The following is a 15,471-nucleotide window of genomic DNA, read 5'->3' as shown; positions in this document are numbered from 1 at the left end:
CGATGACTTGGCTTCAAAAAGTCCAACAAAGGGTTNAAAAAAAAAAAAAAAAAGGAAATGCAAGAGTCGGAAGAAAACAATCACCGGATGTCGTGCAAGAAATTGGTCTTCTGGAACAAGGACTGACTCTGGTAGAGGCAATGGTGGAAGAGGAGTCATTCCGGCTATACGTGAGGCATGTTGCGCCAACTCTATTAAAGTGGGCGGATTCACAATGTAAGGCTCCTCCATTGAAGGGGGTGGAAGCTGAACGTAAGGCTGAAGAAGAGCAAGCTGAGATCGCAGTGACGGCATACGTGGCGGCAGTTTTTTTAGATGAAAATTATTACATTCTTCGTCAGCCAGGGGAGAAAAACCACCCAGATAAGTATGCATACCCAATTCCTCGAGACGAGGAAGAAGACGGAAAAAACCCTCAATAACAACGGGCATAGCAGGCAGGTCGTCGTCGTCTACGGATGGCTTTACTATACACGCATGCCAAACAACCTGCCGATCGAAATAATTAAACAAGCGATGACTTGGCTTCAAAAAGTCCAACAAAGGGTTCTTCGTCGTCGTATCCTCCTCCATTCTCTTGTTCAACCCCAAGTAAAAACCGATACCATACCGAATTACAAACTGCGCAGTGAGGTGAATAATATCAATCTCCTTCTGAGTGACCCCTTCAGGGAGTCTATACTCAGGGAGTGGAAACGTGACCACAGGGAGTCTATACTTGGGAGGTGCGCCTGGAGGGGGACCCCTGACTAGAGTAGGAGGAGTAGGAGGACCCTTAGGAAGATCGGGTGGTCCTGCATCCTCAGTCTCAGACTCAGGTTGAGTATCCTGAGCACGGTATTCTCCATCCTCCATGATTGAGCCATCTGCCGCCGGATCTTGTTTTGAATCATTCTGCGACATTTTTTTTTTCTCTACAATTCAAAACCAAAAACACACTAAAATCAGATTCTAAGAAAAACATGAATTATCAAATCTTAAGAACAAAAAACAAACCCCAACAAAGGCGCAAGTACGTACTGAGAGATAAGAAAAAAGAAAAGAAAAATATTTTCAAGGAACAGCCCTTACCTCAGCAACTCGACAAGGAACAGCCCCGCCGCGAGAAAACAGCCTTAACTTGACGCACACGATTTCAAAACCTAAAGCTTAGAGCACAAGATTCCAAAACCTAAATCTTAAAGAAACCTTCCTTTTATATTTTACGAACGAAACTCGTGTTCTTCTTCCGGTTTCCAGTGGGCCATTTACTAATTGGGCTTATATTTTCGATCCATAAAAATGTGACACCGACTGAACTTTATAGAAAAAATAAAGCAAACTTTTTTTTGTTGACATCCTCTAGAATACATGCAACTCCGCAAAGGAGATATATGATTCAAATAATGGCCACTTCTAATTAATCTTGGACACCATTAAAAGCTGGCTGCTGGTACTAGTGATCATCAGTCTCTTTAATGAAACTTCACGCATGCATGGGTCTACTCTACTTTTGGAAACGCTTCTCTCGCCATAATATTTGCCCACATACAACAAGTCAACAACCCTCACCTATCAACGCATTTGCTAATAAACCATCGCCAATCTGAAAGCCTTGTGTGATTCGAAATGATTTGAAACTATTTCTAATACAATTTTTCATAGCCGTCTAACAACAACAACAACAAATTAGATTTTCCATGCCATTAATAAGGGACTTTTCATGTTTAGACACGAAAGTTCTAACATACATTCACTGCCAACTGAGAAATTTCACCTTTTTCATTTAGGGTGTATTTGGATTCAAGATTTTGGAAGACTTTGTGAAATTTAGTAAATTTTTTATTTTAAAAGATTTGAGTGAGATTTTAAAGATATTTGGTGGAATTCTTAGATTTTTTTATATTTTAAATATATGCATATATATATATATATATTGTGATTTACTATTAAAAAAAAATATACCTTGGGTAGATACTATAAATCTGACTACAACTATTTAAATCCGATCTTACGTCAACTACACTCACTTTGACTTTCAGCGTTATAGACACAATGGAGCTTATCTACAGAGTGATAACTACAGAGTGATAACTACAGAGTTTATCCAGCGTTATATAAATTATAACATAGTCTCTAAACATAAGTGTTAATTAGATCATAGAAACAGCGTCACACTTTAGTGTGGTTAAAATTTCCATTAATTCATGATTAACTGTTTTGAACATATTAGAGAAAACTGTAAAGAAAAAAAAGTCATAAACACGAGTAATATATTTTTGGGGTCCAACAAAAAAAAAAGAAAATCATAACAAGAGCAAAGTGAGACCATGTAACGTAATATATGTGGAACGCCAAACGCGTAGTTTGGTAATGATGTTCTATGCGCTCCATGGCAACGGCTAAGTAACTTAACTTCCCCCCGACATACACCTACACGCTACTATTTTTCGCACGTGCCAAAGTCGGAGCCTACCATTGTCTTTCTCTAGTCTAGCTACTTATATTTTGCTGCTCCATACATCCATCTCTTTTACTAGGACACACTTCTATAAAGTATTAAAAAATAGTAATCAAATGATATTTTAGACATTCGACTACGTTCTTGTAGTATTCTTTTGTGTGCAAACTAATTTACAAAAGATTGAGAACATTCATTTTCACTTTTTATGTATGTATTGTACATGTTTTGTGGTATGGATGATTGATATATGAAAAAGCAAAACATAGGCATACAATACAGGTCCATGGATGTCTGTTCATCGTATATGATGTCTCCTTTAGCAACACTTTTCTTCACTCCTATCGGCTATCGGATTTGCTATTACTTTTTTGTTGGCATTCATGTTCTTGATTGTTAGGAAATTTTAATTAATTTTTTGAAATAAGTTTCCAATTTCTGCTAGTACAAGCTAAGAAAAAATAAAACTTACTATTAAGAATCAGCTTTATCGTTCATCACCATATATACACTTCCATCTACACATTCACACATAAATAATACATTATTATTACATATATACACACATATGAAATATCTACTAATTTTAAAGTTTATTATTAGTAGTGATATACGTTCGGAGTAGCTAGACAACTAAAGACATAATGATCACATTTTTTTTTTTAATGAATACTTGATGATACAAATGTGTGTGTTAACGGCTGAAAAAAAGTATATACAAAGAGAGGGGGACATAATAGTTCATAAAGGTATTTCCTTTATAGTTTATACAGAGAATGTGGGATAATCATGGAGCCGCGCGTACTAATCAGTCACTCTACTATTCTTCTCAATACCAAAATAAAATTAAAGTAGAAGTAAGGCTTTTAACTTTTACTAAATTAGATGCTTTTCTCTACTCCAGCTCACTCCTGTCTAGTGTCTACTGCTCTACTGCAACTATTATTATTTCGAGTGAAGCATTTAGTTCATTTATTTATCTTTTACAATGTAATTTACTTAAAATTTGGTATAAAATTTTATTTTGTTCCTTACGGGAAAACGAAAAAGAAAACAACAAATAGAAGTATAATGCAATTGTTTGAGATAAAAAATTGGCATAAGTAAGGTTCACTTTCGTTATAAAGAAAGTGCATGAATGTGTGTCTGCAAGAGCTTCTGTTTTGTACATTTGTCATCATTATTCTCAAGTTCTGTATATTTCGAAACATTTTTATTTCATTTAATTCAACATTGATTATAATTAACGTTACCAATTAATGAAAACAGATTCTTAATAATCAATTGAAAACAAAATAAATTGTTTGATAACCAAACAAATAAAATGGGGATATTAACGATGATAGAGAATAGTCCAAAGGTCCAACTTAGGAAGCCGAATCTTCTATCAACGTCTCTCACTCTCCTTTTCTTGCTTTCACACTCTCACTTCTCTCTCTCTTTTTCTCTCCATCAATCTCCGCAAAAACTATTCTTGATTTCTCCCTTACCAAAAAAAGTTAATTCTTGTCCAACTTCTTTCATTGATTCCTCGGAAATGTCGGTGGGATCACTTTTGTTCTTGGTTCTTCTTATCTGGAACTTCAATGTCGAATTGAATGCTCTGAACGACGAAGGGTTTGCTCTTTTAACTCTCAAGCGTTCTATCTCAAGAGATCCAGATGGTTCTCTGAGTAACTGGAACTCAGAGGATCAAGACCCTTGTTCTTGGAATGGAGTCACTTGTGATGACCACAAGGTTGTCGTCTCTCTTAGCATCCCAAGGAAGAAACTTGTAGGTTTCCTTCCTTCATCTCTAGGTGTACTCACTAATCTCCGCCATTTGAATTTGAGAAGCAATGAGCTTAGTGGGAGCTTGCCTGCTGAGCTTTTCAAGGCTCAAGGGCTTCAAAGTTTGGTTCTTTATGGTAATCTCTTATCTGGGTCTATCCCAAATGAGATTGGTGACCTAAAGTTCCTGCAAAGTTTGGATTTTTCTCGTAATTCTCTTAACGGGTCGATCCCAGAATCGGTTTTGAGGTGTAAGAGGCTTAGGAGCTTTGATTTGAATCAGAACAATCTCACTGGTTCTGTTCCTAGTGGATTTGGTCATGCTTTGGCTTCTTTGCAGAAGCTTGACCTTTCTTCTAACAATCTCAGTGGTCTTGTTCCTGATGATTTAGGGGATTTGACTAGATTGCAAGGTACTCTTGATTTGTCTCATAACTCGTTTAGTGGCTCTATACCAGCTAGCTTAGGGGATTTGCCTGAGAAAGTTTATGTCAATCTAGCTTACAACAATCTGAGTGGACCTATCCCACAAACTGGTGCTTTAGTTAACAGAGGTCCAACTGCATTCTTGGGGAATCCGAGGCTCTGTGGCCCTCCTTTGAAAGATCCTTGTTTGTCAGATAAAGACACTTCTCCAGCTTCTCACCCTTTTGTACCTGATAACAACGACCAAAGTGGAGGTGAGTCAAAGAAAGGAGAAGGTTTGAGTATAACTGCTATTGTTGCAATTGTGGTTTGTGATTTCATTGGAATCTGCATTGTGGGATTTCTCTTCTCTTGTTGCTACTTGAAGATTTGCGCGCGACGTAACAGCGTGGATGAGGAAGGTTATGTGTTGGAGAAAGAAGGGAAAGAAAAGAAAAGTTCTTTATGTTTTGGAAAAGAAGGATCAGAGTCACCTTCTTCGGAAACACTTGAGCCACAACGACAGGATCTTGTTCTGTTGGATAAACATATGGCTTTGGATTTAGATGAGCTTCTCAAGGCTTCAGCTTTCGTTCTTGGAAAAGGCGGGAACGGGATTGTGTATAAAGTTGTTCTTGAAGATGGCTTAACTGTAGCTGTTAGGAGGTTGGGAGAAGGAGGATCTCAAAGATGCAAGGAGTTTCAGACAGAGGTTGAAGCGATTGGGAAGCTAAGGCATCCGAATATCGTTAGTCTTAAAGCTTATTATTGGTCAGTCGAGGAGAAGCTTCTCATCTATGACTATATTTCAAACGGAAGTCTTGCCAATGCACTCCATGGTACATACTTAAATAAACCTTTATCATATTGTTGTTTGTCTGTGTTGAATGAAACTCAGTTTTGTCTTGTGTCTAATTGTTAGGGAATCCTGGAATGGTGTCATTCAAGCCGCTGTCTTGGGGAGTTCGGTTAAAGATAATGAGGGGAATCTCAAGAGGGTTGGTGTATCTTCATGAGTTTAGCCCCAAAAAGTATGTTCATGGATCTCTGAAGCTCAGCAATATACTCTTGGGACAGGATATGGAGCCTCATATCTCGGATTTTGGACTCATGCACCTCACTAGCATTGCTGGAACATTGGAATCAACCACAGTTGACCGACCATCCAACAAGAGCGCCTCATCGATTGGACCATCTGCAAACTTGAGCTCATTTTACCAGGCTCCTGAAGCGGCGAAAGCAACAGTGAAGCCATCACAGAAATGGGATGTATACTCGTTTGGGGTGATCTTGCTAGAGATGATAACGGGAAGGTTACCTATAGTTTTTGTTGGTAAATCGGAAATGGAAATAGTGAAGTGGATTCAGATGTGTATTGATGAGAAGAAAGAGATGTCAGACATTTTGGATCCTTATTTGGTGCCTGATGACACAGAGATTGAAGAAGAGGTCATCGCTGTACTGAAGATTGCAATGGCTTGCGTTAGTACTAGCCCCGAGAAACGACCACCGATGAAGCACATCGCTGATGCTTTGACCCAAATTTGCCTTTAGTGACTCTCATAACAAAATTGTTGCAAGTCAAAAGTGTGAGTATGTCTAATTGTTGTGTCTCTCGTTTCCTTGTAATATCAAAATGTTATATGTTACTTCAAAATATAGCATCTTTGTAACATATCTTTACTCTTATAATTAGCAAGGTACAACAGTTCATACTATATATGGATAAGCTTGATAAGGTTAACACAACTTATGATAAATGGTATACTGATATGGTAATTAAGTCCTTATTTATAGAGTTCAGTTCAGTCTTAGAGAAGGAGAATAATTTCTCTGATACTTCTATGATTAAAAGGGCAATGTTGAACTGAAATTAGGAGGCTGAGTCCCAATGAGAATCCTTTCCATCTCTTCAGCACTAGACATGTTCCCTCCCTGTTTTCACAATAACTTAATAATATTAACACAATTCTATTAATAATATTTGTATAGCTTAATCATGTGTTCATGTCATATGTGAGTGATAATTACCTGAAATATATCCGTTGGCTCAATGTCGAAAGAATTAAGGTCGTAGTAAGCACTTGCCGCAGAGAGTTTCGTCGACAAAAACTGAAGACAGGCACGAGGCCAGAGCATAAAGACATTTAATTATTATTGGGTTATATAAAAAAAAAGTTTCAAAACCAAAAAATAAATGGTTAATGAAGAGTGAAATGGCCTAATTAACCTCGATTTGATTCTGGAGTGATCGAACATAATCTATGATGACATCAAGCATCACTGCCATTCCCATTGTCTGCATCATCATCACGTTTGAGTGTCATTAAAAAGAATAAACCCATTTTTTATGAAGACAAAGAAAAACTTTGTTATACATTAGATTATTTAAAGGGTCCCTTATTTAATTAAAACTATCTGTTCATTTACGTAAGTAACGCTGCCATAACCTCTATGATTAAGATTTTGGCGTCCCGTATAGAAGAAAAATAATTATTTCCATGTATTTCAGTCATATGATTCATCGAGATATTTTTTAATAGTTAGACATATTCTGAGCTTTACAGATTAGTATTAAATAATAAGTTTATATTTATAATGAGTTTTAAACTATTAAAAAAAGATAGCATCAGAAAACTTGGCATTCTGTCGAATTTTTGTAGAACTACTTGGCTAAGGAGATTTTTTGTTTTAATTTGAATTATTAAACCAAAAATTAGGGAGTTGTAGACGCAAAATGTTTAATCACCTTGTAGCAGCCTGGAACAAGGTCTTGTAAGCATTTCAGCCTTTCATTAATCCTCTCTCTTCGTACCTTTATGCATTCCACAACACAAGCCATTTTTTCAGTTTTGATATATATGAATCTAAAGAAAATTTAGGTTTGTTGTACGTTTGAGTATGTATTTTGTAGAATTACCCTTTCAGCCAAGCTGTGGCTATCAGTAGCTTGACCTCTCTTAGCTCGGACATGGACAACATCTTTTGGCTTCTGATGAGTCTCATCTTCTTTCATGGTTTTTTCCTCCTCCAACCTCTTTCTTCTTCTCTTCGACCCACTCACTCCTTTATTGCCTTTTCTTCCCGAATCACCTGTAAGTTCTAGCATTATCAACTTTGGGAACAATTATCTATATGCTTAAAAGATGGATATGAAAAGATGTTGTAACACCAAAAAAAAAAAAAAAAATTAAAGTCGTCACCGTGCAATAATTTTTGTGAGAAGTGAGAATTATTGTGATGGGCATCAACTAAAGCTCCATCGGAGAAAAGCATGAATCTGGAAGGAGTAGAAGCTGGTGAGTCCAAATTTATTAGCTCTGGATTTTGGTTATAATGATATGGCTCAAACCGTGCCATTAGAGTTGCCCTACTACAAATCAAAATATTAATATTTTTCTCTTGAGCTTTGTTTTCTTACTCTAAGACATAAAACTTGCATTGAGTTGTGATTGTTATATAGATAGAGACGGGATCAATAATTTATATTATTAGTTTTTAGTTTTTTAAATGGTATGGTTATTTGCGCCTGTATTGTGTGACTTTGTGAGAATGAGAAAGAAACGTGTGAGACCAAAGAGACACTTCGTTGCTAGGTTTCCATTTACCACTGTGCAGTAGATTTTGTGGGACCAATGTTCAATGTTAGATATATCTAACTTGCCGGGATCTTTTGAGTATCCCTTTTAATGTAACAAGTATGGTGCCAAATTGAAGCAGAAGAAATTGCATTAATGATCGACGAGTGATCATCACAAGTTTGCATTATTAGGCTATCAAACAAAAACTTAAGTACGACGACTTAAACATTATACTTAGCGGCTCGATCGGCAAGTTACCGAAAATATATACTTGAAAATGTTTTGGTAAGACTTAAAACTATATATATTGTAAAAAGAGATAAGAATGGTAAACAAAATATTTCATGTTATAACTAACAGAAGGAATCAGTTTTCAAAGTCCTCTCCTCAAAATAGGTTTGGGTGGTTGGAAGGATCTTAAGAACATAGTGTGGATCACTGATCCAATGTGCAATTACTTCTCTCCGAGACTAATGTTTAAGATTAACGTTAACCTCACAATATGTGGTTAAAATTTTCAATCAAATGTTTTAAGTATAGAGATTAAGAAATCTGACTTTGATGACATGGATATGATTGTGAGGAGGCAGAAAAATCCAAGCCCATCTTTATCAATAAAGATTAGCTTCACTACTACTTTTACCATTTTCTTACATCAATAATGAGGCAACTATCCAATTTACTAATAGTTCTATGTTGGGAATATCTCGCTTTCACATTAATTTTATTTTGTTTTCCTGTTTGGCTTCTTACCTTACCGTAATATGTATCCACTTAAATGCAACATCAATTTAAGTGTTTTGTGTTGTCAAAAGCAAAAGAAGTAAATGTTTGAGGGCCATTCTCATAATATATAGATACTATTGAAATGATTTTCTTTTTAAAAAAATACCATTATAAGTTATACTTTTCAAAATTACCGTTAAAATATATTTTTTTCAAAAATTACCACAAACTAATACTACTTTCAACGTTCAAAACTATATCCGAAATCTAACATAGTTAACAAAAATCTAAAATTTTAAATTTTACATTTTTGAATATAATTTTTTGTGTTTATGATATTTTTGAAAAACAAAATTTTTAGAGAATATATAAATTTAAGTTATATATAAATTCAATTGGGCGGCGGTAGAGAGATGGAAGCGGGCCCACGGGAGGACGCCTAAGATCCACAGGACCTTGGTCAGAATTGTGTTGTAACTTCTTGGGTTGTGGAATGGGCGGTAGATGCTCGCAAAATGCATGATCCTGACTCATGTTCTGCATTTGCTGGTAACATGCATGATAAGAAACAATGCTCCTCCAAGAGCGACGGTTTGAAATATCATTCATTTCAGTTTCCAAGACTCCCATCTTGTCATGTAAATCGTCTGGCCTATCATGAACTGGTGTCATAAGAATTTCAATCATTTGAGACCTCCATGGTTTTCAAGCACATATTTAAGGTGTTCAGGTTGGAATGACATCATTTGACCCAATATTTTAGCAAGATAAACTAAAACATGCAACTCAACCATACCAATCTTCTCCACTCCTCCCTCATCTTCCTGCTTTTCCAATTGAGCAAGAAGATCAAAACCTCCTCGAGAACAGTCTCAGAAGTCAGAACTAGCATTAGCATTTTTAGCCAGCTCTTGGTAAGGCTTTGATACTGCTATATAACTATTAAAAAGTCGACAGTAAAAAGAGAACTTGTATAGTTAGAAAACTAAAATTTATAATGGTATATTTGGAAAGAAAATCTCATAATTACCATTAAACTTTTTTTTTACAGAAAAGTATTATTATAAATTGTATTTTTCAAAAATACCATGAAAATGTTTTTTCTTTCATAATTACCATAAAACTAAAACTACTTTCAACTTTTAAAACTATACCCTAAATCTAAAATAGTTAACCCAAAACCAAAAAAATTAAATTTTACACTCTTGAAAATCAATTTTAATGTTCCTACTTTTTTTAAAAATAAATCTTCTTGAGATGCTTTTAGAAAATTAAATTAGTGATGATATTTTTGGAAAAAAAAAAAAATTAAAATATGGTTTTTTGAATAATTTTTGGTGTAAACGTTTTAGGGATCGATAAAATATTGTTGTTAACTTTTAATTCATCTAATTTCATATAAAATTCATCAACTTGCAATAATCATCACAAAAATACATATGTTTGGATGATGAAATAAATTAATTGATAAATTATTGCAATTAAATGGGCCTAGTTTACTAATACAAATGCATAAGAAATTACAAAATGTTTACATGCCTTTTTTGGCCCACGTTGTTTTCAGCCAATGTAAAAAAAAAACGGAGAATAACAGAAGGACAACTGAAACATTAATAATTACAAAACAAAAAGAAAATGGTGAATGGAAATATCAACTTGGAGCAAAATCCTCAGTCCCTCACTGAGCCAAGTATTCCTAGTCCTAGATATGATTCTCTGTTAACCAGTTCATGATCCGATTAGAAAATTTTCATTATTGGTGGACAATATGGTCTTTAAAGCTTTAGTTGTCTGCAAGAAAATTTTAATCAACGTGTCGTCATCGGCTCTAATGAGTCGGTGTAACAACACCATCGTAATTCTAACTTTAGATCATATCATTCAATCAACCACCTACGGGTTTCCGGAAAAAGAAACTGATGGGCACGATTTACCACTAATAACTTTCTATATCAAGAAATCTTAATTTAGTAATGCTGTCTCCACCCATGTTGTTCCTTTCTTCTTTCCATGTGTTTCTTTCTATCTTTTCACTTTTGTTTTGCCCCACTAAACTTATCTTGAAATAGAGATTGTGCTATTAATATGTTTATTTTTTTTTAAAAACGAATTGATTTATATATGAACGAGTTGATTTATATGTTTCTCACATTATCAAGAATTTGAGAAGGAACATATAGTTCCAAAGAATGACACGTGTTGTTTCAGAGTATCTTAATCCGAGATGGTGACTTCGCATATGAAGCTATTAGCTAAGAGTTCCACCGGTGCCTAAGATTTGATTGATTTTTCCATACGTCGAACTTAAATGCTTGTGTACTTTTTATTTATCTAGTTTCATAGTCGTAGATTAGTAGATTACGACTGGTATATTTTTACTTCACCACCATTGTTATATTTTACCATGGACATTTTTATAACAATATATATATATATTTTTTTTTTGACAGACGATTTAACAAGAATATATATTTGACATGGTGTATTGTAAGGCTGAGAACACAAACGTAAACCCATAAAATTCAAGGGTAGATTTACTGACTAGTCTTTACAACACGTCCTCCCTGTCTCATTGACAAACACAAACAGTATATTTATTTTAAATCGTTAAAAATTAAAATGTTTGTATTGGAAAAACATAAAAACAAAAATAAAAGATGCTATGTTAATATTTAACAACAGTACAACTGTATAGCAATCTAGTGGGTGAATTATAATCATAATTTTTTTTTTCTTTTCAAAAAGAAATATATGTGGTTTAACTTGGGTGTGTGGCATCTATATATGATCTATGTTATAAAAGAAAGTACGAACATTATCCAATATCACGAGTCTATAAATTCCCTACCACCATTGCATTCACTTTCACTTCTCAAGACTCAAATCACAAAAGCCTCTCTCTTTTTCTCTTTTATCTCTCCCCCTCTCTCTCTACCCACAACAAACCTTAAAAAACTGAATATTTAATTAAAAAGGGAAACAAATATGTCAAATACAATTAGGTATAATGGAAATGACGAGGGTGCAGAGCAGAGGAAAGGACCTTGGACGCTTGAGGAAGACACTCTTCTCACCAATTACATTTCCCATAACGGTGAAGGCCGATGGAACCTTCTCGCTAAATCTTCTGGTAATATTCTTTTCTTTTACGTTTTCATGCTTTACAACCAAATGCAAGTGGTGAAAAGAGTGTGTATAATTTGAACTTTTTCTTATCAAAAAAAAAAAGCAGGGCTAAAGAGAACTGGAAAAAGTTGTAGACTGCGATGGTTGAATTACCTTAAACCCGACATAAAGCGTGGGAATCTCACTCCTCAAGAACAACTCTTAATCCTCGAGCTCCACTCTAAATGGGGTAATAGGTACGTTAATCATTTTAATAAGTACTTAATATGTTCTCTTTAGCTTTATAGTTCTTTTAATAATCTTACGTGTAACATGTTTACGTAGGTGGTCGAAAATTGCGAAGTATTTACCCGGAAGAACAGACAACGATATAAAAAACTATTGGAGAACAAGAGTTCAGAAACAAGCACGCCAGCTCAACATCGATTCCAATAGCCACAAGTTCTTGGAAGTTGTCCGTAGCTTTTGGGTTCCAAGATTGATCCACAAGATGAAAGATAACTCAAACACCAACACTAAAGCTACTCCTCCTGATTTACTTGGACCGGTTTTACAAGACAACAATTTCTCTCCTGATTGTTCCAACATGGATTTTTCCACTTCTATGTCGGTAGATCTCAAGAAAAATTCACAATTCATGGAGTCTGATATTGAAACAACATGTTCATTGTACTTGGACGGATCACGAGGGAGTAGTAGTCAATGTGTGAGTGAAGATTACAGCTCCTTCCCTTGCCTAGAGGAGGAGTACATGGTGACCTTTATGGGCAATTCAGACATTTTAGCATTGCAAGATTGTCACGTGGCTGATTCTACGTACGAGGATGATGTGACACAAGATCCAATGTGGAACATGGATGACATTTGGCAGTTTAAGGAGTATGCACACTTTAATTAGGTCGTAGAGCCCACACATCCCGGTGTATGTTCTTTACAAGCTAGTTACAACTTCAGAGGGCCGGGGTGTATATATATGCCTCTTACCTATATTTTGGAGTATTTGTTTTGGATTGATATTATATGTGTTCTTATATTCTGAATTGATATAATGGAAATAAAGTTAAACACTAATTTTATACGTAAGTAACGTAAAATAAATTGTTCAAAAAATTTACATTTGACTAATAGTCTAATTAATATAATATGAGGAAGTGGCAACTCAAAGAATAGTATCGTACGTCTCCCCCTAAAAAATCCTAATCTTTGAATATTATAAATTGTTTTCAGTTTTGTAAGTTTNGTGGGAATCTCACTCCTCAAGAACAACTCTTAATCCTCGAGCTCCACTCTAAATGGGGTAATAGGTACGTTAATCATTTTAATAAGTACTTAATATGTTCTCTTTAGCTTTATAGNCTCTCTTCTACATATGTGAAAGAATCCAAAATCAAGGGATTCATATATATATATATATATATATATATAAACGATGGTAAATCCAAGATTATGACGGGGATATATATAGTCAAGGTTCTAGAAAACGATTGATGGGTTTTTATCTCTTTAGAAAATTAGACGTGTGCATGTTCGTTGGCATTAATATGATTAGTTTGTTTTAAAGAATATTCTACGACTAACCTTGTGCTCTAATTGTTTCGCTCAACATCTTCTCTTCTGAAATCATATATATGAAAGTAGGTGAACTCTCTCCCTCAGCTTGACACATCAGCACACAAGAGAATGACACGTGTAACTCTTAAAATTGGTTCACCTTCTATAGGTTACGTCTATTGGAATAAGAAGGGTCATACCAGAGCGGTGTGCCTGTTTCGAAAATAAATAAACGAGTCTTTGCCTAATAGATTATTGTCCATAAAGGAACCATGAGTTTTGAAGTCATAATTTTTCTAATGATTATTCTTTCAAGACCGAATATTATTTCTCCGAATCATGGAAAAGGGCATACTCCTTTGCATGGTAGATCTTACTACCAAATGATGGAGTGTTTGGGTGCAAGTTTGGTATTGTCTTTTTTACTAAAGCTTATTTGTTGTATATAATGCCATTCTATTTTTATGGTATATGGGCATTTGGTTATATGCTTGTGGTTTGAATTGCTTACCTGTTTCACTAGAAAGTGCTTATGTCCTAAGTATGCAAGATAGATAGTTATTTGATGGAGCAAGAAAGCTCTAACTGCAAGCCATTGTTTATTTATCTATTATTGTTGTCACGTTGATTGGTGTAGTCTCTAATAGAGGGGAACAGGTTTGTGATGGTAAAGGAAGAGGAAAACGCTTCAGAGCTACCACTGCACGTACAAGACCAAATACTGCTTCCCGTGGGTCGAGGCATATATGAGACAAGACGTGCGCTTCTCCATTTGAAATATGGTGGTTGGGTCTATTCTTTATCTCCATTTTTGTAACAACATATCATTAAAAATAAAAATAAAATTTATGATGCATTTTGTTATATTCATTCGAACATTATAATATCAACTAAAAATTTGTGTTCGATCTTAAGTTTATTTCGTTTAAATCATCTTCATTTTGACTCTGATGTGTAGTTTTTTAAAACTCCTTTCGATTAGATTGCTAAGATTCATTTGTTTGAGACTACTCACAATTTGAAATCATTTCACTCGCTTCTACATTACATGTTTCTTTAAACATCTAATAAGATCTACCTAAGCTCCATCATGCTATTGATGACATTTCCAAAACTTACAATATATAAAATACACTCTCCACTTCAATGTAATTATCGATGGATTAAACTATGTTGGTCATTTATTCATTTTAATTGAATTACTAATACAATTTAAGGAGCAGAAATAAACCTAAAAATAAAAGGAGTTAAAAAATAAAAATTGTTGGAAAAATGAGCATCACTATGCAAAACGAACAAAAGGTACACGAAATGTAGAAGACATCAATATTCATTGCAATATGAAAACAAAAACTGATGTCTATGTAAATTTTAACTTTCAACATTAACGCATGAAAACAAAGATTAGAAGAAAATATCTGCATACAGTATTTTAACAAAAAGTAAAAAGTATGAAATTTATAAAACTTAAACCGCGCATAGCGCGGGTATTCATCTAGTGATATATAAAACTTATAATCCAATTGGGTACTTTTAGGAACCACACGTGAATTAATGTACTATATACTGAAACCAAAGACATTCGTAACTCGATTTTATTTTCTCCTCCTCTACTTTTGTATGCATCAATAAAAAAACAAGATGTCAAGATATTGACCTTCTGTAACTCCATATATTGTTTAGTTTAAAATTAAATATTGAAAAATATAGTAGAAGTTAGTACCTAATAAAGCATTCAATTTACTTATTGGGGGAATAGGAGTTAGATTAAATTTCATTAAACTTGATATGATACATCATACATATAAAAATTGACTGCATTTAGCCATTTACACATAAGAGGAGCTTGTCCACCACCAACTGATAATCCTA

At 34.5% G+C, this 15,471-nt stretch overlaps 3 protein-coding genes across 4 annotated transcripts; 2 read left to right on the top strand and 1 right to left on the bottom strand.

Moving 5' to 3' along the window:
- Positions 3,813-6,290, top strand: LOC104756971 (receptor protein kinase-like protein ZAR1). The gene is made up of 2 exons (XM_010479645.2): positions 3,813-5,454; positions 5,538-6,290. Exons 1-2 carry the CDS (start codon positions 3,978-3,980, stop codon positions 6,167-6,169), a joined length of 2,109 nt encoding a protein of 702 aa, XP_010477947.1. The 5' UTR covers positions 3,813-3,977; the 3' UTR covers positions 6,170-6,290.
- Positions 6,393-8,055, bottom strand: LOC104756970 (transcription factor bHLH75-like). The gene is made up of 6 exons (XM_010479644.1): positions 7,819-8,055; positions 7,536-7,708; positions 7,365-7,430; positions 6,846-6,914; positions 6,647-6,727; positions 6,393-6,550 (listed from the first exon to the last, which is right to left on the bottom strand). The coding sequence occupies exons 1-6, from the start codon at positions 7,973-7,975 to the stop codon at positions 6,464-6,466; spliced, it is 633 nt and encodes a 210-aa protein (XP_010477946.1). The 5' UTR covers positions 7,976-8,055; the 3' UTR covers positions 6,393-6,463.
- LOC104756969 (transcription factor MYB108-like) lies at positions 11,814-13,039 on the top strand. 2 transcript variants are annotated; one of them, XM_010479643.1, is made up of 3 exons: positions 11,814-12,052; positions 12,155-12,284; positions 12,373-13,039. In XM_010479643.1, exons 1-3 carry the CDS (start codon positions 11,908-11,910, stop codon positions 12,944-12,946), a joined length of 849 nt encoding a protein of 282 aa, XP_010477945.1. In that variant the 5' UTR covers positions 11,814-11,907; the 3' UTR covers positions 12,947-13,039. The 2 variants fall into 2 exon arrangements, with proteins under 2 accessions (XP_010477945.1, XP_010477944.1); XM_010479642.1 differs by having other exon boundaries at positions 12,152-12,284.

The sequence above is a fragment of the Camelina sativa genome, chromosome 17 (assembly GCF_000633955.1).
Source record: "Camelina sativa cultivar DH55 chromosome 17, Cs, whole genome shotgun sequence".
Classification (NCBI taxonomy): domain Eukaryota; kingdom Viridiplantae; phylum Streptophyta; class Magnoliopsida; order Brassicales; family Brassicaceae; genus Camelina; species Camelina sativa.
Note: the sequence above shows the minus strand (reverse complement) of the source record. Positions and strands in the feature narration are given on the sequence as shown.

Excerpts from the sequence above, each read along its gene's own strand:
- LOC104756971 (XM_010479645.2), top strand. The coding sequence starts at position 3,978 with ATGTCGGTGGGATCACTTTTGTTCTTGGTTCTTCTTATCTGGAACTTC. Across the intron at positions 5,455-5,537 it reads TCTTGCCAATGCACTCCATG|GGAATCCTGGAATGGTGTCA; the intron begins GTACATACTTAA and ends TCTAATTGTTAG.
- LOC104756969 (XM_010479642.1), top strand. The coding sequence starts at position 11,908 with ATGTCAAATACAATTAGGTATAATGGAAATGACGAGGGTGCAGAGCAG. Across the intron at positions 12,053-12,151 it reads CCTTCTCGCTAAATCTTCTG|CAGGGCTAAAGAGAACTGGA; the intron begins GTAATATTCTTT and ends AAAAAAAAAAAG. Across the intron at positions 12,285-12,372 it reads CACTCTAAATGGGGTAATAG|GTGGTCGAAAATTGCGAAGT; the intron begins GTACGTTAATCA and ends ATGTTTACGTAG.
- LOC104756970 (XM_010479644.1), bottom strand. The coding sequence starts at position 7,975 with ATGGCACGGTTTGAGCCATATCATTATAACCAAAATCCAGAGCTAATA. Across the intron at positions 7,709-7,818 it reads CTCACAAAAATTATTGCACG|GTGATTCGGGAAGAAAAGGC; the intron begins GTGACGACTTTA and ends TAGAACTTACAG. Across the intron at positions 6,728-6,845 it reads CACTCCAGAATCAAATCGAG|TTTTTGTCGACGAAACTCTC; the intron begins GTTAATTAGGCC and ends GCCTGTCTTCAG.